General features: G+C 31.8%; 1 protein-coding gene across 7 annotated transcripts in view; it reads right to left on the reverse strand.

Annotated features, from left to right (window-relative positions):
* Window positions 1–1,651: 1,651 nt before the first annotated feature.
* The window catches only part of LOC148622347 (uncharacterized), a 34,112-nt gene continuing 11,532 nt past the window's right edge, over window positions 1,652–24,231 (reverse strand). For all 7 annotated transcript variants that reach the window (XM_088572199.1, XM_088572198.1, XM_088572200.1 and 4 more), the window contains 17 exons: window positions 23,303–23,367; window positions 21,289–22,416; window positions 20,516–20,614; window positions 19,264–19,395; window positions 18,717–18,839; window positions 17,978–18,049; window positions 16,681–16,805; window positions 13,525–13,614; window positions 11,960–12,049; window positions 11,592–11,708; window positions 9,769–9,922; window positions 8,595–8,741; window positions 7,951–8,006; window positions 6,332–6,402; window positions 5,503–5,531; window positions 5,096–5,234; window positions 1,652–3,771 (listed from right to left, as the gene is read on the reverse strand). In XM_088572199.1, coding sequence (XP_088428325.1) covers window positions 3,690–3,771; window positions 5,096–5,234; window positions 5,503–5,531; window positions 6,332–6,402; window positions 7,951–8,006; window positions 8,595–8,741; window positions 9,769–9,922; window positions 11,592–11,708; window positions 11,960–12,049; window positions 13,525–13,614; window positions 16,681–16,805; window positions 17,978–18,049; window positions 18,717–18,839; window positions 19,264–19,395; window positions 20,516–20,614; window positions 21,289–22,416; window positions 23,303–23,367 — 2,719 coding nt within the window. In that variant the 3' untranslated portion in view covers window positions 1,652–3,689. The remainder of the gene's footprint in view (window positions 3,772–5,095; window positions 5,235–5,502; window positions 5,532–6,331; window positions 6,403–7,950; window positions 8,007–8,594; window positions 8,742–9,768; window positions 9,923–11,591; window positions 11,709–11,959; window positions 12,050–13,524; window positions 13,615–16,680; window positions 16,806–17,977; window positions 18,050–18,716; window positions 18,840–19,263; window positions 19,396–20,515; window positions 20,615–21,288; window positions 22,417–23,302; window positions 23,368–24,231) is intronic.

The raw sequence follows: 24,231 nt of genomic DNA on the forward strand, positions 1-24,231 counted from the left end.
CCACTACAATATGCCCCAATATAAAAGAAAATAATCGTTTATAGCATACACAAAGTGTATATAATTCAAATGTAGCTCTTGTACATTGATGATGAAGATATTTATCTATGATATGTCCCTTAGGACAGGAGCTAAAATCTCCGCTTTTAGGTCACAGCGATTATTAAATAATAAAAACGGGAATTTTCAGGATTTCAATATGTTAACCATTTTGTCAGTGATTTGTGAAGTTAAGTTAATCATATATGATGAATGATGGACATACCTGTACCATACCTAGGTTGAGAAATGCTACGGCTACCCCATCAAAACTATAATTTGTCAGGGAAAAGTATACTTTGTTTATTCAGAATATTAAAAAGAAAATGTTATGGGAATGACTCTTACAATGGTTAAGATCTCCATGTTGTTGTTTAAAACATCAATGGAAATGCATTCTGAACTTCTAAAATTTGGTTATATGATAGAATGATACAAAAAGTTCAAGTCACAACATACCACCTAGTCGAAGTGCTGCTAGCACAGGAAGTTTTTGTGAAAATTTTGGCATAAATAAAATTTCAAAGAATACATGATGTAAATTAAAGCTGTGATCATACGTTGCATTTCATTTTCATATTATTCAGAACTGTTTTTCCTAACATGTATAAACTGAATGTCAATCAATACTACAGATTTCTGAAGTATAAATAATTTTGCAACGTAACCATCTTGTAAATCATATAACAATTCATGATAAATGCAGTTGTAGTATATGTTGTTTTTTTATGATATTTTTTATATTTGTGCTGATTTCCGAGATTTATTATGTGACTGTGACCTGGACTGTATGACACGAGTTTCCGTTTTATCTGGACTTCAGTACTTTGATTTTATATGTGTCTACCTTTATATTCCCTGGTGTTATTTAGATCTCTCTTGATTAGTTAAGGTTTGTGAGTACTTTTTGGGGTTAGTAAAATCAATTGGATTTTGTGAGCGTGAAGACAGTTGTATTTGGTCCAGTTCACTTAGACATATTCAAATGGTCTTTAGCTCATCTCAGGTTAGTTTCTATTACATTTTCATTAACTTTGGTTAATATTCAATATCAAGTTATTTGCATTCTATTTTATTTGAGTTTGAGAGTTATGAAACTAAGTGCTATACTTTTTATGAGTCTTGCTATTCAGATATATAGGTAATGTCGTTGTTCGATCCTCTCTTTCAAGAAATGAAAAGAATGGCGTCCAAACTTTGTTTACGGTATAATGTTCGGAAAGCGGTTGATTTTCTGTTTCAACGGTAGAAAGATTCTAATTCCGGTAGAATTGAACTACCGCCAGTAGGTTCACATGTATGGCTAGTACTAGGTACTACTATTTTTGTCGTGTATTGCTGGTATTAGGTACTACTATTTTTGTTGTATACTGCTAGTATTGCTAGTACTACTATTTTTGTCATTTTTTAAGCATAAGATTTGTAGTGTGATTGAGTTATCATATTTATCATTTTTGGCTTTGAGATATACTTTGAAGAGCGTACATGTTAATTGATATGGATTGCAATTTTTAAATAAGATGGAGTTATCTTTCTTTGTATGTGTCTGTCTTATCATGTATTATTTTGTTACAGTGTCATAATTGTTGATATGCAACAAGAAACTAAGAACTCTAGCAAAGATTTTACTTTATTGTTTATTGGTTTCTACTGATTTCAACACAAGTGACATAAATGGCAGTGAATTACAATTAACTGGAAAACTATATTAACAGTCTAATAAACCAACTCAATGAAAGATTTCAAAAACAATGTTTTTTTTATGAACCAGCCGTGCTATTGTATCAAATAAGCACGACTTGAAAAAAAAGTTTCAAAAACAAGTTTTCTTAACACTTCCCATGTCGCAAAAAATTTTCGGAAAAGAAAAATGTAACAAAATCAAGTGTTTTTACCTAATTTGGCAGAATTTATGCATTTCAGTACTGTTTTGCAATAGGATTTCCATGCTATGTGTAGATGAACTGCAAAAAGGTAAGAACACATTTTACAAAATATTAGGTAATATCCATACTGATTTGACTAAGTTTATTTTCAAGGTTGAATTGATATAAACTGAACATAGCTCTTTAAGAACCTCAAAATAGGTTGGATGTACAGACATGCTAATAAACCTTTACAGTTTCCCTTCAATCATTATAAATGAAAGATTAAAGGAGACGTGACACAAAAATTAATTTTTTAAATTTTTAGTTTCTTTGATAAACGCACCTTGTAGTCACTCACATTGTTTAAATGAAGATAAATTGATTTAAAATCGACGATGATGGAAGCCATCGCCATATGGTTATGTGACGGTGTTACATCATTGGTCCTCAATTCATAGGTCAAGTGGTTGAAATACTTACAGCTTGTGCTTGTGTTGCAAGATTTCTATAACTGAGAGTGAAAATATTGAAAGTTTTGGTTTGCCAGCGAATATAAACTTACAGTTGCAACAATTTAAACCAATTCAAGAAAATTAACACACTGTCTGAAATATTAAACTATAACAGGTATGAAGAATAGACTATCAACAGAGACAACACCACTTCTGTTCAAAGATTACATAATTCATGATGTTCTGTCATGTAAGATTGAACTTTTTATATAAAGTAAATCAAATTCACATTCTAAGATTTAAATTGTTCCGAACTCAATCTTCAATGAAAATATAATCACCATTTTTCATGCAATGTTACTCCTGACAAGTTTACCAGTACAGAGGATTTACGAACCTGTTCATTTTTAATTGGTTTCTGATAATTTTATTTAATAACCCATAAAGATTTTGTGCTGAAGCTTCCTTGTGTTGTAAATCTTATTTGCTAAAATTAAATATTTTAACTGACCTATAAAATAATATAGTATCTGTACCAGAAAAGCTCCCTTAAACTCACCTAGGATCACCAATTATATGCTGCGTATTGATTCAATTCTCCATGTTTTATTTCAAAATCCATAAGAAAAAAGAAATTCAATTATATTTCAATTATTATCACAGTCATACACCTGCATGTCAATCGAAAGTTGACACCTGTGTCACAGGTCGCAAAACCATATAAAGGTAAAAGAAGCTGCCCACGCTATCTCTTGGTAATAATTAAGTCTACTGCGGTTGTTTATTAATATAACCCAGCGGCAAAGAAAGAACGATGCACAGGGAGTCAGTATTTTAGTTGTACCCTACTGTTCAAGTCCTAAAAAATAGAGTACAAAGTAGTTGTGTATTCACCACGTGGGGATATATACCTAACAAAAATGAAAAGCTGACAGAAAACAAGATCTTATAGTGTTCTAACTTTCTAAACAGGGTTATTGCACCCAAACACAGATCTGCGGAACCACTCTGCATCATATATACAAGCTATTTTCGAGGATGTATTAATTTTGTTCGGGCACATGTATACTTTTTTAATGTACCTACATGGTTGATTGAAAACCAATGACGTAGCATTTTTCGTATATGGTAATTGAGCATTACCTCCAGTTTTCATTTATGCATATTAATTAAGTCGTTGTGAAAACACAAATAAATCATTCTTATTTTAATTAGTGCTAACCTGATGAATAAAAAATTGTTACATCCGTGGTCTAACATACTACTGTTTTATAAATATAAACATTTATAAATTGATATTTTTTGTGTCAAGTCTCCTTTAAAATTAATGCTAGCTTTCAAGTCTTCTGACTGGTAATATTTTATTATTTGAGGGCAGCCTCATATGATTCTTCTCAAAATAAATTCGTACCCTACAAATAAAAAGGAAAATTGAAAATTACAATTTGACACAGCCTACAAAAAACTACCTGAAGACTGAGGGTTTTATTTTTGTCATTCATGTATACACATACTTGTATTTTAAATAAGAAGTAAAGGAAATATATACTAAGGAGCTCTTACTTATGTTGTAAACAAACTTATTTTTATAGACACTTATTTTTAGGTTTCAAGATATCATTTCAATTTTGCTGCAATTTATTTTTGCCCCTTACACCCTGTTAAACACCTAAAGAGGAACTTGTTACCAGCATCTATTTTTACCAACCTTTTTCTTGCTTGCAAAATAAAGGAAAATAAATTGTCTGTGAAATTAGTGTCAATAAATTGCTTGCAAATTAAGTAAAATAAATTTCTTGTAAAAAATAAGTAAGCTTCGTGAATTATTTCTTTTATCAACATACCAAAGCAGTACATTTTTGTGCTTATGTTAGTGTTTATCCATCATATTTCACATTTAATCAACTAAATCTTACAATTCTTGCTCTTAACCTATTAGTTAACATAACACTTGTAGATGCATATAAATGTATTTGTTATGTATTAATTTCATTCATAAAATTCCTGTAATCAATGAACTTTGACCTTTAGTATATGCTACATGTATACAGTAGAGGAAAGTGTCTATAAATAAGTCTTTCTTATAGTAACTTCAATAAGTAGCTGTGACATTTCAACACAATGTGGATTGACTGATAGCAATAAATATAAAATGATTATATTTCGAATATGACACTGACAATATCATGTAGAATATCTGGATGTGGATTTCCAATTATGGCATTTCTACATGTATCACTTTCTTTGAACATTTATTTTTGGGACTACTTTTGTTGTGCAAAAAATCTAGAAGTGTTACTACACACTGTTCACATGTGACACCATCTTCATTCGATGACTGAGATACATCACAATTACTCTCAATGTTTTGATGGATATTTTGGAATATCTTGTCATATAGAGAAAGATCTGTTAACATGATAAAACAAATAAAGTAATGATTACCAATGAACCTCATGTGTCAAAAGATAGGCACATTAACATTCTCTAACTTAAGGTAGTAGACCTAAGGTAAGGGACACAACTCTTACAAATCATTGGAAAGTTTGTATTCAGCATTTGACATCAATCTCATGTAAGCGTTGAAGTAACACAGACTGATTTCATTCTGTTTCAAAGGAATGCTTGAAAGGCTTTAAATTGAATATGATACAAACATATCACAGATTTCATGAGTTAATTCCCTTATTCTTGTTCTACCTTCTTACACATAAAGTAACAACTAATAATATTTACCTTTCTGTCTGAAACAATAGAGAGCTTGTTTTCTCTTTATTTTTATATGACTTTTCGAGTTTTTTCTGACTATCATCATTAAATTCATTCCAGTCTTTCGTATCCAAGTCTTGCCACTGCCATATCACTCTAGACATAGCTAAAGAATCAAACTAGATATATTCATTGTTCCATTGAGAACTAGTAATAAGAACCATATCTGATAAAACAAGTCCAATTAATGCAATACATTCTGAAGGCAGAAAGAGTTTTCAAAACTAGATTCTAAATTGATATACTAAGTTGTTACATATAAATTGAAAAGAAATGATTGCATGCATGTGTCATGTCTATATTTTGAAAGGGGCATTTATCATTTACCCATGCAAAACAAAAAATTCTTCATTTGGAATTTTTATTATTATTACCTGGGTACAAATCATGTCTTCCTTTAGGTCTGAAAACACAGAATTACTTTTTTTAGTTTTTAGTGACCATTGCATTTACAAACAAACATACTTAAATTTACAGTGATATTTTACCTCATAGAACAAGATGACAGACTTAAACTATTCAAAATTATTTTGTTGCATCTCAGGTGATTTTTTGTGAAAATTAACTAGGAAATGCATTTTTCACATGCCAACTAGGATGTTAGATTATCTCCCTTTATTAATAATGGCATCTGACAAAAATTATAGTTATAAAGTTTGATAAAAATCCCTTGTGTCCAGGATACAAGATATGTGGACAGAAGAATGGACAGACAAAGAGTGATTCTTATTTATAATCCCAAATTTTGTTCATGGGGGTATAATGATGAAGGAGGACTTTTTCTGTTGTTATTTAATCTACATGTATATGGAAGTTAAATTTGGTTATGAAGGAGCATTGAAAGAGACAAAAGGGGATCTGAGAACCCAGAAGTTATTCTTAGTGACTTTATTTTAAATTTTACAATTACATTCAATTGAAACTTATCAACACCAATAAAAATTAATAGAGGAATAGAAAAAAATATGACTTCATTATGTACAACAGAGGTATATATATCCAATATATAAAAAAATATATATTATGTTTGAAAAGTTCAAATAAATTCCTAAGAAAACCATTCACCTTTTTATAAATCATTTTCTGAACAATTTGATATAGTACAAGATTTCTAAAATTTTTACACTGTCTGTAACTTGAATGATCACCAACTCAGCAAAGACTTCAAAGAGTTTTAAATCCAACTGTATATACAAAACTTACACTATCTCCAAACTTAAGACTCCATCAGCTCCATACTTATGTCTTGATATTATACCATCTTCCCATCTCACCTAAAACCAATTATATTTGATTATTTAAAATTTGAATAGTACTTGGCAGTAAATAAATCGTGTGAGTACCATAAATAAGAATGCTCCACATTGTTATCTCAATTACGAAGAACATTCATATACTTTTTAGAATTTCCATTTAACTCTTTAGTTCTAATATAAACCCAGGACAGAAGATAACAAGAGGCTCCCAGGAGCCTGAATCGCTCACCTGGTTAAATTTTGTCTTTCGAGGGCAATAAATTTAACAAGGAGTTGTCCAAAAATTTTGACTCAGAAGACTTTGGTAGGACTTACCATAAGGACAATTTCAGCAACTGAAAGTTTCTATCTATTATAGTTTTCAAGATATTGGCTTGAAATCTAAAAAAAAAACACCTGTCATTTTTTTATCTTCCAAGGGCAATAACTCTTACAAGGAGTCATATGACAACTTTGATCCCTGAAGACTTTTGTAGACCTTATAATAAGGATCATTATAGCAACTGAAAGAATTTGGCCAATCCGAACAGTTTTGGAGATATAATACGGGAAATACTTCTGTCTGACCGTATGTTCTATTTTTAGTAAGTGGCTATGTTCTGTGACAAATCAAAAATCCCCACAAAAATTCTATGCATGATATCCCCAGGAACATCCATACCAAGTTTGGTTCCAATTGGTCAAGTAGTGTCAGAGAAATTTCTTGAAAAAACGACAACAACAACGACAGAGGCCAAGTGATGGCAATAATTCACATGGCCTTTGGCCAGGTGAGCAAACAATAATTCAATATAATCAATGTTTGCCAGATATAGAAGAATCAATGGTAAGTCCAAAGAAAACAGAAAAAAACCCAAATTTATTCATGGCAAACTAGAGGTTTTCAAGAGCCTGAATTGATCACCTGGTCAAAAATAGTCACACAGCATTCAGGCAAGGTGAGCTAAAAAATGGAAATAGGTGCATAACAGCATTACCTAATAAATCCCTGAAAATTGCATTAAAAACAATTCAGAAAGTGGTTTATGAGGAGTAGGTCAAAGGCACTTGATTTGCAGTTTGGCAAACCATTTATACAAACCATATGGTAAAAGAAAATCTGAAACAAGTGCTTGTGATTGAGAATATGCAAGTGTGAAGTATACATGAACAGAATGGTTGAGATCCAGTCCACTATATATCACTACACTTTAATGCAAGGTATAATCATACTACTTTGAATTTTTGTTTATATAAACAACATGTTAGCCTAGACAACACATAAAGTACTAAGATTACACTTTGAAGGGTAGTACCAATACTGAAGTTGAGTCCCACCATTTTATGAATGTTGCATACTGAACTAATATGTACAGAAACTTGTTATAATAAACATTTTAAAGAAACTCTTTGACAATAAAATGAGTCATGCCATTAAAAAGCAAAACCAAAATGTATATGTTTGTTAAGCTTTACAAGTACTTCAGATAAAGATACCATTAGCTAGTAACATACTGTCTACTAATCTAAGATATTTGAAAGTCACCCATGATACATTCAACAATTATTTTTTCTACAGTTACTTACATCAACATAACCAGAATTTGTTACTCTAAATGTCATCCCCAGTCTCAATTTGTTGCCTATAAAAATAAATTGAAAATAGTACATGACAAAATCTGTATCACATGCTGTATCATCCAGAGATACCTGTATCACATGCTGCATCATCCAGAGATACCTGTATCAGCATAAAGTCATCTGATCTGAGGGGGATATATGTTAATATATGTACTGAGAAAATAACTTTATCAATATTTGCTATAGTTGGAGGGATACTAAAAGGATGCAATCATTTCCAACATTTATTGCACATGCCACAAAGAGCTACAATGTGAAGTCTTAAATTTCAGAGAATTGTTAAGTTCAAAACAAACCTGTGATACATTTCACAAAAAGTTATACATGAAACATATGTCATAAGTAAATGTTGTCATAAAAGGGAATAGCATTGTTACATAATTAAGATCAATTTACACTAGGATTTTTTGTCAGATAAAGTCCTGAAATGTATCTTAAGATATCCCCCAAATTTAGTGTCAGACAAATAGACTCCTTTAAGAAAATCATAGGTATCTGATTAAATTTGGAAAAAAATAATCAGAAAATAATAAAGTGAAGCAGATATTTAATACACTATAATGATGAAACAAACACTTCCAGATGCTTACTTGCTTCACGAACACATACACCAGCTTCTATTAGCTGATCAGGTCCTAGCTGATGAGGTGTTTGAACTATCTTAACATCTTCCCCTTCACTGTTGCCATAGTGATAGAAATTGATCAATCCATCATCAAGCTGAACTTTTATCCAACCTATTTAAAAAAAAACTAAGAATTTTAAGAAAACTTGGACATGACATCATAAGGAGAAACTTCATTTTTACAAGAGTATTAGTTTGGAGGATTTAAAAATAATGTACTAGAGACAAACTATATGTTAACCTGATTTCAATAACATACACAATAGATAACTTTCACTGTTCCTTCAGTGATGCAAAATATCATCATTTATATTGAGATCAACTGGGGTCAACAGGTGTAAGTTCTCAGACATTGCAATGGGAACAGAAACATGAATTGATCACAACAAAGAGTTTGTACATGATACATTTAAGATATCTTTATGTTTAGAAACGTATTTACACATTACTATTATTGGTCTTCTATTATTCAAATCTAAAATCCTGTTTTTTTCTAGTATAAAACCGAATCTGATGTATAGGGATAATGCAAAAGTTGTCTGTTCATTTGAAGAACTGGTATCCAAGAGTTAAAAACAGCAGTCAAGACTAACCAGACTAATTCAGTTGTTAAGTATTTTATAACATCATATCAAATTTTTTTTTTAAAACACTTGTAGCACTATATAATTGCTGAAAATATAAAATAATGGCAGTTTTGAGGCCGAGACATTCAGAAATTATTTATTCTGTATTACATGGAAAACTAGAAATACAGTAAGCAAGCTCATAAAGATAATATCTTGCTACAAATGGATTTAAATTAAAAATGTTAAAGCCTTTAGTTGGATTATCTCTCATTGGAGTCCTCCCAAAACAATTATATTCCCTCATTCACACAAACATATATAATGTCTAAACTTCCAATAAATTTCATAAAAAATCCCTTGTGTGATTAATGAGGAGTTGGGACTAATCTAATGATTTAAAAAACATAAACCCTTCAGTTTGATAATCTCCATTTACCTTCAGCAACAATTATATAATTCCAAACTTTCCTATAAAATTTCATTATAGTCTCTTGATCAGTTTATGAAGGGCTGCATTATTACATATACCATCGAAGTAATGACAGACAATATTTAACCAAATAAACTCACCATCTGGGAGATTCTGCACCACAGTTCCATAGGCCAAAGGGTCAGCAGTAGCTTCCCCTGATTTAACTTGCACTCTAGTACCAAGGGGAGGTAAATTATGATATTCTTTATCCTCGAGTTCTTTAGAATTATCTATTATATCTCTTATATGGATCTAAAACAATTCAGATTCACATGATACTCTTCAGTAATATCTTCACTACAAAAATGACAATAAAATAACACCAAGTTGCACAAATTGTCAGGCTAGGCATACCCCCTGTTTATACATGCAGTTGCACATGTTGTCTGGCTAGGCATACCCCCTGTTTATACATGCAGTTGCACATGGTGTCAGGCTAGGCATATCCCTTGTTTATACAGGAAGTTGCACATGTTGTCAGGCTAGGCATACCCCCTGTTTATACAGGAAGTTAATATCCTATAGCACCTAAAATCCAACATATGTCCCATCTTTATTAAGCTACACACCAAGTTTGAAATAAATTCATCCATTCACAGCTGAGATAATTGTGATGAACTTTGAATTGTTTGAGTGACAAATTGACTAAGTGGTTCCTATATCAGGGATGATTTTACGAGGTCATCAAACAAAACATAAATTGGTAAAATCGAAATGAATAAACAGTAAAAAAAAATTGTAATGGTAAAATTTGGATTTCAATTAGCGGAGTTCCACTAAAAAGCAGAAAAAAAAATCATTCCTGCTGTATACCGGGTACCATCCACTAATTGAATTGAGGTATAATTCAAATTAATTAAAATGACTATCATTCGTTCCTGCAATGAAAAGTTCAATAGTATGGCATTTTTGTAAATAATACTCACAATAATAAAGCTAATAAAGTGTGAGTTTAAACTACAGTAACACAAGGTTGTACATTCTACCATATTATGCATACCATCATTTAATTAAAATCTGATTAAATTCATAAAACAGGTGGCTGTGATCCAACATAAGTTCACATAATTGATAACATACTTTTCATTTCTAAGCTGAATTCTTTTAAAACTATTGACCAAACTTTACGACAAATGTGGTGACTTTTCATTCAGAATTGTCAACTTTCCTTTCATCTGTGACAACATCCCTTCAGCTCCTGCGCATGGAGTGTTCATATCACAACTCATACGTTATGCCAGAGCTTGCCAAAACTACGCAGACTTTTTGTATCAAGCTAAAACTCTAACAAATAGGCTTCTGGAACAGGGTTATGTTGCTACAAGATTGAAGTCATCACTACAGAAGTTTTATGGTCGTCATCATGAACTCGTGGATCGTTATGGTGTATCCATCAGCACCATGAAAACTGATTTATTCAACGGGTCATAGTTTTCCTTTTGTCGTTTGTCTACCCCGGACTTGACTTTTTATGAGCAACTCGATGGGTGTTTCTAGAAAAGCAGAGGACGCTTACCCTACCGGTGCACCTGGTCCATGCTCCCAGTTTTTAATGGAGTCCGGATTGCTCATTTACTTTTGTTACTTTGTATGTATGATTTTAGTCACTTTATGTTCTTTGTTATGTATGTCTGTTTTCCATGTCTGGTCTTTGTCCCTGGATTACATTCTTTTGATTACCGCTATAACCTTGGTTCCCTTGATTACTCTTTCTTTTAAAATGACCGTTACATCAGACGACATCTAGTGATGGCAATAACTATCTTTGCCCTTTGTGCCAGGTGAGCTAAAAATCTAGCTGAGAATGTCTTTGAGCATGATAATTGACAAAAATGACACCAACTAATGCAAATGCTTGATGCAGGCTTAACTAGTCACAGAACAAATGAGGTTTTGTAAAAGTAGAATATTAAGATCATACTATGTCCTCCTCGTCTAGTCCTGAATTAGTTGTATGAACCTCTCTTTTTATGTACTCGGCACACTTGTCTGGGTCTCCAATCTCATGACATCTCTGTATTACATGCCCTGCAGTCACCTTAAAAAAAATAAGTTCTCATTTACATTTCTGATACAAAAACAATGTACAAGGACCATGAAACAAACTTCTGAAAAATTTCAATGCTTAATCAAATGCTTAGGACCAATTTAATTATGGTAATTTGGGGTAATCTTTGGCAAAAAATACAGTTACTTTTTTTCAAGTTAAACATCTTTTTCAGACAGTTTTTAAAGTCATAGCAAGCATTAACATGCACAATTTCTATAATTTTGCAACCTAATGCTTACCTGGTACAGGAAATACTTTTTAATATATTTTATATTTTCAAGGTCCACCATCTTACCTCCACCAAGAGTAGCTATGTCTTGTAAAAATGCCTGTTTGATAGAAAAATATAAAATAAACAATCACACGAACACGAAATTTTAGGCTGATTTTAAAAAAAAAATTATATTAAAACAAATCTTCTGTAAAGTACCTAGAATATGCAATAAAAACTATTATCAATTATACCTATCAGTCACAATACTTGCATAATGTATTTATTTTTTTAACATAGCTTTTTTCATGACTATCTTTTTTCATCCTGTTCTCTTCTTCATGGATAAATATGAATCGAACAATAACACTAGAAATAACATCTTCAACAATCTGTATTATATAATAAAACCTGTATTTAATGAACCTCTTCTGGATGGGAGGATTTGTGTGCTTTAGACAAATGTTCAATATACCCAAGTTCAAAATATATTTAAGACTTAACAAGCAATTTGGTAGCCATATGTCCACACCTCCACAAAACAAATTGTAGTACAAAAGTCACATTACTCCTGTGAAATATGTCGAATGGAAATGGTGGTGCAATATGATCAACTCCATATGGTGACTTACAATCCCAGTAAATTTGAACAAAATTCATTTAGCGGTATCAAAGGAGTTGCATTCACAAAGTGTTCCTATAGCGTAGCCATTTCACCTGTAAAATTTGTTGAAATGAAATGGGGAACAATATGATCACATACATATGGTGACTAACAGTCATACAAAATTTAAACAAAATCAGTTAAGCCCTATCTGAGGAGTTGCTTCCACAAAGTCCTGCTATAGTGTAGCATATAATTCAACATAACCCCATAAATCAAAATAGCTGCACAATATGATCAATAACAAATGGTGACTATACTACAAAATCTGTCAAGTGGTTTCCGAAAAATTGTGTCCACATGTGTGACCGGAAGGACACCAGTATTTCCATGTACCTTCCTCTGCAGGGAACAGTGTCTGCTTTAAACAGGTTTCAGTTTACTCAGGATATCATAAGACAGGTTTAAGTTTACTCAGGATATTATTGGACAGGTGTCAGTTTACTCAGGATATTATTAAAAAGGTTTCAGTTTACTCAGGATATCATAAGACAGGTTTCAGTTTACTCAGGATATCATTAGACAGGCTTCAGTTTACTCAGGATATCATAAGACAGGTTTCAGTTTACTCAGGATTTTATTAGACAGGTTTCAGTTTACTCAGGATATCATTAGACATGCTTCAGTTTACTCAGGATATCATAAGACAGGTTTAAGTTTACTCAGGATATCATTAGACAGGTTCCAGTTTACTCAGGGTTTAATAAGACAGGTTTCAGTTTACTCGGGATTTTATTAGACAGGTTTCAGTTTACTCAGGATTTTATTGGACAGGTTTCAGTTTACTCAGGATTTTATTAGACAGGTTTCAGTTTACTCAGGGTTTTATTGGACAGGTTTCAGTTAACTCAGGATTTTATTCGACAGGTTTCAGTGTAAATATTTTTTATGTTTAATTTATAGATAGTCAAAGCATTTTGTATTCTTACCCTGTTAATATGAGCACCAATGGGAACGGAGTATATGGTGTAACCATGGTGATGAAGCTGGCCTACCATCCATTTAACCTTTTCTCCTATCTATAAAATACATGGCTAAATTTAGTTCAAAATAAGAACTTGTAAATCAATGCATATTGAAATTTAGCTCTTAATAGGGCATGATTATTTTATTATTGCAATTTCTTAATTAGATAAAAATTACTGGAATTCTTAAAAGTATATCAGTCTGTGCAATACAAATAAATTCCCAAACTAAATGTTGAATCATGGATATAACAAGTTTCCATGGACTACCTTTATATTTGAAAGTCTGACCTTTTTTCATACACAACAACTATGTTTGATAAGGCATTGGTTTCTGTGTGATGTATGTACAAGAATTAAATATTTAACTTAAGTTTGGAAATTTGAGCTGATAATTTTGTAAAAAAAAATCAGCATATATAACATATACTTCATCAGAAACCCATCAAAACACGATCATATACATGCACCAGGATTCAGCTCAACAACTATAAACTTTCAGGGGAAAAGCTCAGATATTTAACATATACCCATACAAACATGACAAATGTATATTTACTTTTACTAAGTTCATTGCTTGAACAGAATATAATAAAATGATCAATACGAAGATCCACTGCAAAAACCATCTGAATATCAAATTCTGTATGTACATGTATTTAAAAAAAATGTCTGGAAATTCTTATGTTGCAAAATAACAGAAAAATGAAATGATTGAATGAAGTACAAGGATAAAACTACACTTCCAATCATTTCATACAGACTTAATTACAAAAAAATTCAATACAAATGAATCTAATAATATCTTAATTTATAATTCTTAGTTGATAAGTAAGTCTTAATGCAGAGTTCAAATATATAGACAAAAACAAGAGGCTCCCAGGAGCCTGAATCACCCACCTGGTTGAATTTTGCCTTTCAAAGGCAATAAATTTAACAAGAAGTTGTCCAACAATTTTGACTCAAGAAGTCTTTGGTAGGACTTGTAAGAATCATTTCAAAAATGAGAGTTTCTTTTAATCTATCACAGTTATGAAAATATTGACTGAAAACTGCTAAAAAAAGGTCATTTGTCCCCTTTCAAGGACAATAACTCTTACAAGGAGCCATCAGAAAACTTTCATCCCTGAAGACTTTTGTAGTCCTAATAATAAGGATCATTTCAGCTATTGAAAGAGTTTGGCTAAACCTAACGGTTTTGGAGATATATGCAAAAAACTACTGTCTGACCCCTATGTTCTATTTTTAGTAAGGGTGGCCATGTTTTTCGACGAATCAAAAATCCCCACTACAGTTCTATGCAGGATACACCAAGAAACATTCGTACCAAGTTTGGTTCCAATTGATCAAATAATGTCAGAGGAGAAGATTTTTGAAAGAAATAACATTAAGAATAGCAAAAATCATTGAAAAAAGGCAATATCTCCAACATGACTCAACAGTTTAAACCAAAATTTGACCCAAGATAGGTCTCATCATGCTGAACACTTACCCATTGTCAGAATTCAGCTAAACCTAATGTTTTTGGAGATACATGCAAAAATCTACTGTCTGACCCTTATGTTCTGTTTTTAGTAATGGTGGCCATGTTTTTCGATGAATCAAAAATCCCCTCATCAGTTCTATGCAGTATACCCCAAGGAACATTCATACTTATTTTGGTTTCAATTGGTCAAGTAGTGTCAGAGGAGAAGATTTTGGAGAGAAATACAGTGAAACTTCTCCAAACCGGACCCTCAGAAAACCGGTCTTCTCTTCAAACCGGCTGTTTTCAAAAGTCCCGGCCTATATACCTTAAAACTTGTGTGTTTGGTCTTCAATAGCCCGGCTACCTCCTAAAACCATACATCAGCCAGTTTTTCACAGTTTTAGTTACATATTTCAAATAAAAACAACCTCTCAATTCCGGCCGCCCGTTTATTGTTCACCTGTAATAAATGTGTCAACAAAAATCGTTAATGATTACGTAATATTACGTAACCATTAATTCATTCACTGACTGGTTTGCATTTCATCAGTGGACAGATGATAATTGAAGGGGACAGTAGTTTAGACAACAAATTTAATCCTGACATTACATTTTGTCACTGGTTGGCTGTTAATTGGTGTGTACACATGTCAGGCAACAGGGGTCATTTAATAGTATGATCTTTACGATATTTTAACTGTCAATTAATGTGACCTGTACCCAAGCCAAAACAACATAGGGGTGAAATTATTAGACTTTGTTGATAGTTAATTTACGAAAACAATACAAATAATTAATTACATCAATAGCCCTTGGATCTTTAATACACATTCTTTCAAAACTGTGAATATTATTTTGTCGGCAGTACCGTTTGTAAAATCAAATCATTTACAAATGATGCAAGCTTTGAAATGTAATAAAAGGACAAAAGTTTTGAATTGGCATTAAACTTGTCTCGAACAACAAACTGACAAAGTGTAGGGTTATAGAATACATTAATGGAAACAGCTCTTATAATGCATTGCTATTTTTCACAAAAACAGCCACCCCTACAAACCGGCCATTTTTTCTTGTCCCAGTGGTGGCCAGTTTGGAGAAGTTTCACTGTAACATTAAAAATAGCAAAAATCGTTGAAAAAGGGCAATAACACCAACATGGTTTAAAGGATTAAGCCAAAATTTGACCAGAGATAGATCTCATCATGCTGAACATTTTTACCCCTACGTCAGAATTTAGCTTAACCTAATGGTTTTGGAGATATATGTGAAAAACTACTGTCTGACCTCTGTTCTATTTTTAGTAACGGTGGCCATGTTTTTCAGCAAATCAAAAATCCCCACACCAGTTCTATGCAGGATACCCCAAGGAACATTTATACCAAGTTTAGTACTAATCTGTCAAGAAGTTTCAGAGAAGAAGAGTTTTGTATAATTGTTAACAACGAAGACGGATGACAACGACAGACACCAAGTGATGGCAATAGCTCACATGGCCTTTGCAAGGAAAGCTAAAAACACAAAAAACAAAACAAAACAAAAAAATAAAAAAAAAATTTTGTGAGTTGTGATTATTGAATTATTTGTATTATGCAACAAAATATAAAAGTATACAAACTCAAGTCTAATTGTTTTAATTATTATTTCAGACTAACTTGTGGAGGTTTAGTTCCATATTCCACCATAGCATTGTTCAGCTGAGCATCATCTGTTGGCCGCCCATCACTGAACACAATAATCCGAGGAGGGACAATGTAACCACCAACTGACATAGGACCACCTTTAAAAACAGTAAACACTTCCATATATAAACCTTAATATACTAGTGAAAAAATCCACACTAACTAATATTTTTAAATCTATATTAACGATAATTTGATTTCTCTTTCTCCCATCAATAAAATGATGCATATGATAAAATGAAATCACATTAAAGACCAAAATAAATCAAAATTGCCTACAAAAATAGAATTAAGAAGTTTCATCCTAGTTCTGTAAAATTCAAAGTGTTTTTCTTTAAAAAGGTTTTCTACTATGAGACTTATACTGATTTCTATTTATGGGTCAAAAATTCAGTTAAAAAAGTTCAGTTAAAACAACTTCACATTTGTTCCCTAAATTGCACTATTTAAGTCTCATATATTTTACAAATAAGAATAAAATGGGGCACAGCTTGGTAAAATGACATAAGTTGAAACCTGAACAATTGGAGAAATAATAGTTATAACATTCAGGTTTGATACAGCTCTCAATTTGAATTGTCATTAAATAAGTTCCTGACAATAATGAAAGTCTTTGACATTTACCTTTTATGTAAAATATAAAAAAAATCAAAATGTTGTTAAATGCAGCATATGAAAGAAAAATCTTTAACTTTATACCCTTTTAACCCTGTATGAACCCAAATGAAAATTGGCCAAAAAATAACTACTAGTAACTCTACAATACGATTCAGCATTTGTAAGAACCCAAAGTGTTCATTTTACCATGAAATCAGACAAAGTTTAATTTGCACCCAAGTCTAGACCATCTTGGACCCAGGTCTGGACCACCTTGAAAACAGCTTCACCCAAAAATCATAACAGTTATATTTATCATCTTGAAGAACCATAAGAATTCAAACAATTTTATAGAAGCAAGTTTCATTTAAGAAACTCATTTGGACAAACTTAATAACGGTATCCAAATTAAAGCATCTCAAAAAATGTATTATTTCTACACATCAAAGAATCTGAAATATTCAAGACTTCTATTGAAATTGGTCAAGAAATAAATACAATATACCATTATTTGCTATGGACTATAAACCCAAAAATATAATCTGAACCTTTCTTTCACAGTGTGGAACTTAAAGTACAATTTCATACAGATCCATCAGAGTTCTTGATTAGTGCCATTTTTGCCAGTTGCTTCAACAAAAAGTTTGCTACATTCTTTGAAAGTGTGAACTACCTTTTTCCATGATTATACTACAGAGAACAAGAGCAGTATGTAGTGATGAAGTTCCACCAGTCTCTAAATCACCTGTAAAATATCATTTAAGGGTTTGTGAATTGTTAAAGTGGAATTGAAAAAAAAAAAGCACAGTCAACTTATTTTGAACTATTTACAAGACAAATATCAAATTGAAATAAAAAGATCTGAGGAGGACAACTTGATACAACCTTTAAGGATTGAAGCAAGAATGGAAACTATATTCAGGCTTGACACATCTCTGAATTATGACTGTGATAAAATATTTGACACATTTAGTCACATCAAAATATAAAAAATGGTCAAATTTAATTCAGCTGATAACAGAACCTCGTGTAGTCAAGACTTTTAAGTAATTCCATTGAAATTGGTCAAGAAATTAGTAATTTGTACAAAGTTTAAGAAAATGTTTGTTGTTGGCCCCTACTACCTCAATGGATAAGACTATGACAAAAATGAAAATCAGTCAAAGCCACCATATATGGTATTGAATCTTCAGGTATATTATCATAAATATCTGGCAACTAAATACCATTGCTGACAGTTACTCTAAGGTCTAAAAAAAAAAAAAATCTATAAAAAGTAAGGATAATTTGTTACTAATCCCCTATAATAATCCTTTCTTACATTGAAGGTTTTATCTTTATTTCAATCTTTTTTCAATACATTTATTGTTTGGCTCAAACTGATATGCTGATACAAAGATACAAGAACTTACAAATATTCTCCAGAATAGCACTGTAATCCACTGTGAGAGGTGACAGGACTTCAGTCTTTGTCCCAAATACTACAACTCCTATATTTTCTGACAAGTCCCGATTCACTGATAACTCCTCAGCATCTGAAAAGAATAAAACACTGAAGAAGTACACAGAAAGTAATTCTGTGGCTTTAATATTAGGCTTTGAGCTTATTTTTATGTACATGTATTTATTTAATATGAAGAGTAGCACTAATTATAAGGTCTAACACATGGCTTAAGGACATCTAGTTTCCTAAAAAAAAAAAAGTACAGACATAAGAATTCTTCATGAAGAAGACAGAATCTCTGTTTAAAATTTATGATCAAGCTAAAATAAAACTGTAATCTCTAATTCATCAGAAATTAAGTTTTAAACCGCTTAAAAAACAACTCTGAACAACTGAATATTATGGAATGACTACATGATTAACTGCACCTTATACTAAAAATTTTCGAGGACTATGCTGAAAGAGATCACTTTCTTTGAAATATTTTTTTAATTTCACAATATCATTTACCTTACCCATTAGAAAGTCTGAAACAACAGAGACAATCTGTTCTTTAGCCTTATCCTCCACACTTCCTGATATATCTATACAGAGTACTGTATCAATACCTCCTTCAGATATTCTATCTTTATAATCTTCACCAGTAGCTGTAGAGACACAGAACAGACAAATGATTAGAAACTGATATATTGTCTCAGTATTTTTATCCTGGGTATAAAGAAGAAGGTTCAGTTATGGCCAATTTTGGCCTCAGAATTTGAAAATGATCAAAATAAAGATTTTTATCGTTTTTGCACACATAAATGTTTACACCAGCTTGTTCAATAAGATTTAGGCCAGAACAGAAATGCACTTTGTCATTGTAGCACCAACAAAAGTACTTAAATGATGAAAAATCCATAAAATCTCAATATTTAACCATATTTTTGATGGTTTTTGTGAAAAACAAATGTGGCCGCATGCCCATTCATTCTTGATCTTTATATATATTGTGTAGTATTGTAAGATACAACATATATACCAATATCTTGGATAAACACAGATGCGGCCACTTCTGTTTTAGGCAAAAGCCATTGAAAAATATGTACAAAAATGCAACAAAATTTAGAACTTTACTAATATTGTGTTAATTTAGACCATTATTAGGTCAAAAACATTCATGATATCACCAAAATCGGCTGAGATGTATTTACTATCCTTCAAATAAACTGACAAGTATAGACCAAAACAAATCTTTCAAAAATGTTAAAAACAGGGGCCAAAATAGGACCTTACTGAACCTACTCCTTTTCATGGTTTGTCAAAATGTAATAATTTTGTGGATTCTGAATTTAGTGAAGTTCATAAGACCATTATAGTTTTCAATTCAACATTTCCTTGGAACCCAAAAAAAACCCACAAAAATTGGTACCTCAGAAATAATAATTCTTCCACTATTTATCAGCATTTCATGATTTCTACAATTCTTCACACAAAGGAAATCTAATTTTATCTAATTCAAATCAGAAGTCAGGAAGTATAAAAACAGGTTGAAATGTAAATACTTTAAAGTATTTACACATAAGAAAATCCAATCCCTGTCAATATTCATATTCTGGGAAATAAAAATATCTCTTATTTATAGAATCACACAAATAAGATAACCAAGTATTATGCTGTGATATTTTACGTTTTCACATCTTGAAACTGAAAACACATGAGGTCCTATATTTTACTAATTAAATAGCTATCAAAGTATAATCAAACTAATGAATATGTCATACTTACTATTTATGTGTGCCTGTATCAGAACTTTCAAGACCTCTAATGATAGGGGCAACTCAAACTTCTTTCTCAATTCATTGGCTTCAATCACAACAGCCTGCTCTAAAAGTAGAAACACATGTATATATTATTAAAACGTACTCAATAAAATTATCAATATCAGGTCATTTAACTGACTCAGAATAATGACCCAAATACAGTAAGCATTTTGTCCTTCCATCCTAATTTTTTCATCTTTAACCTTCAGCCATTATATGATTTAACACAAATGAAATTTTATTAGTATAACTTAAATAGTGTTAAGTAGTTTGCTTCCAATGGCATCCAATATCAGATGTAAACACTAAATATTGTTTCTCAATGAGCTGCAGATTTTTATAATACAAATAATTTTATATGTATACTTTTTATTAAACTATAAACGGATGACCAATTTGGTGTGTATAATTAGGGAAAAGAAGTTGTGCTTGATACTTAACTGTAGAAAAAATACATTTAATAAAATCTCAAAACTTTTATAAAATCCCAAGCATAAAATAGTTCACAATTATCTTAACCAAACATAAAGTGAATATCTATGTTGTTTTACATTCAGAATATATTGCAGACATTTATTTTTTGCTATATGGAGATAATTAACAATTCAAAATTATTGCAATACAAATAATTATTTTGCAGGTTTAATGGTGGAATTTTACTAGTGACCACAAGAAAATGCAAAAAAATAACGAGTTATACTAAGTAAATTGTGCCAGACTATCTACTCCTACACAAACCTATTTGCATCTCTCTTTGTGCTATGCTCACAATTGAGTCTTCTTCAACATCAGCATGCACATGTACATCTGATGGTAATGAAAGGGATACAGATTTAGATATCGGCATGGTTCCACTGTCATTCCAGCTTTCATCAGGAAGTCCAGTGGCGCCAGGTAAACTCAGACTACTTGATTCCATCACATGCTGATTAAATGGAACACTTGTGTAACTATGCTCACTCTGATGTTCTTCATCCGAGTCAAAAAGACCTTTGCTTTCTGCCTCCTTAAAAACCTCATCTAGAGCATTTCTACTTTCTTGATCTAAACTTCTTGAGTGAATGTCCGAATCAAATGGTAACTCCTGTTGTTCCTGAGGTATGCTTTGTTTAAATCCAGAGAGTTTGATTGGACTAGGAGGTTCCCTAATGGGATGAACACATGTTTTAGTACAACCATCAGTTGATGAGCTTGATGATGCAGATTTTAATGGTTTATGTTGAGATTCTGATGATGGCTGTACTCTTGGTCCTGAGAATTCTTTTGAGTCAGGTAAATGAAGAGGTTGGATTAGACTAGGATGACTTGTTGAATGATATAAAGGCAGTGATTGATATGGTGTCGAATACTGGGGTAGGTTGCTTAATGATTCCTTCATTTCTAAAAGTGTCTCCTGAAAAGAGACCATTGATTCTTTGACATGTGTCATATCCCTTGACAAAGTATTAAGTTTTTCTGATGTTTCATTCTGAAATTTACCAAAATCTCTCCGTAAGTCTTTAACCTCATGGGTAAGGTCCTGAATTTTCTCTGACCCAGCACCTTCTCCTGGTACCCTCATCTCCTGGATCCTTGTTTCTATCAAATGTTCCATGTCATCAAATTTCTCCGACAGATTTTGTAAGTTACCCCTTGTTCTCTGTAAACCCTCATCCATAACATGTTTGTGTGAAGCCTGCATCAGTTCTGTAGTTTGTTGGTTTTGACTAATTAATTTCTCAATCCTTTCAAACCTATTCATCATATCCATTCTCTCTTTTTCTTGTGTGTTTTTTACATCAATTAGTTTCCGTGAGACAGAAGATTCCAACTGTGCTTTAATCTGGCTTAACAACTTTCCAGAGAAGAGCTGCTCATCAGGTGATCCTGAAAAAATAAATAAAAGTATAAAATAAAGAATAAATCGCATAATTCTAAATAACATCTTGGAATTTTGGTACAGTTGAAAGGATATTCCTTCTGAAGATCTCAAATAATTTAACTATAAATACCAAGAAGTAGCTATTCAGAGTTGAAGGTCCAGTACAGATCAACATTTGGAATAAAAGGTCTAAAAAATCCAACAACAAAAAAACTGAGGTCCAAAATACAGCTAATTCTAAATAATCTAAGATCTCAGACCTAGGTAAAAGAAATCAAAATAGTCTTGGGTCAGAAACAGAAGGTTCCATACCTTGAACCCATGAAATACTGTAAGCAAACTCACTAAGGAAATACTCCCTGCTTCCAGTGTACTTAATCTGTTTAAATGAAGTTGAGCAAAATTTGAAAAATTTGCAAGATGCAACTCTCAGATGGACATTTAGTCCATTTGAGCTAATAAATGTATGCAAAATATTTGAATTTGAAAAGACTTGTAAATTTAGAAATTACTGTGATGTTTTTATTGTTGCGCTAAATATGACTGACTTCAACTCACATTAATTAGAGCTCACATTATAAAATTTCTGACCTTTTCAAACTTGGATATTTATAAAAAAAATATTAGATTTTTGGCTGAAGTTAAAAAACTGTAATGCATGCAATAATATTTTAATTTACAGTTGTTCATCTTCACTACAGCATGACTGTAGCAATACCAAATTAATGTTTTTAGCCATAATGAGATTTGGTTAACTCTCTATTGTACAAATAATATTTTTACAATCATCTAAAGTAGCAGAGAATGTTTACACTAGAGTTAAACATAGGTTATTAAGTTCCCCAAATAATGTTTAAACAATACATTTATAAATATAAAAAAATCTCCCACCTCTCAATGCAGGATTTGTCTGGGCCCTACTTTCAACACTTAACACTGTAGGTATTCTTTCACTTCTGAAAAGAGAGCGATATGTGATGTAATGAAAAAAAAAATAGAAAAACTGCAAGCAAAGCTCACATAGTGATACACCAAGCTCCCTCCCTAGAAATCATACAGGAAACATTCAAAGGTATTCCGATGGAAAAGTAAAATAGAAGGTGTCCAATGGTGTACAATGTGACAAAGAATGTGTGAAAGTTTCATTGAATTCTATTCATGTTTTAGAGGAGTTGCAGATCATACAATGTTTTGCATCAGGACCCCAAAAGTCATTCAGATGGAAAAACAAAAGGTGCACACTGGCATCATGTGATAAAGAATCTGTGAAAGTTTCCCCAAATTCCATTCAGTGGTTGTGAAGAGTTTTAGAACACGGATGGACAGATGTACTCACTATATACCTTCAGCTTTTCAAGCAGGGGTATTAAAAGACAAGGTGTAACAAGATGTAACATGTAATATGTTGCATCCTATGTCGTGCTAAGAATACAATGTTCCATGCCCCCCACATCCACCAGTTTTTGATTGCCATTTAAATAATATTCACCGATTTTCCATTTTGTCAGTGAGATTCATGGTAACAACCATCATATATATTTAACAAAATACATATAATGCTCAACCTTCATATAAAATATGGATGGACTGACAGACATCCAGACGGGGTAAATCCAAACTTTGTTTGAGGGGGTTATTATAATAACAAGATAAATAGTACCATAAGCACATATTCTTCTATATATAAAAGTAAATAACTCAAGAACAATAATAGCAAATTATGAATTATTACAATCAAATAGATACCTTTCTTGTGTTTCAGGATACAAAATATCTTAATTTGAAAATTCTGTCAAAGGCTGCTTAAGTTGCAGCAAGGA

The sequence above is a fragment of the Perna viridis genome, chromosome 3 (genome assembly GCF_037379345.1).
Source record: "Perna viridis isolate PV_CMFRI_1.1 ecotype Kerala chromosome 3, ASM3737934v1, whole genome shotgun sequence".
In the NCBI taxonomy this organism is placed as follows: Eukaryota; Metazoa; Mollusca; class Bivalvia; order Mytilida; family Mytilidae; genus Perna; species Perna viridis.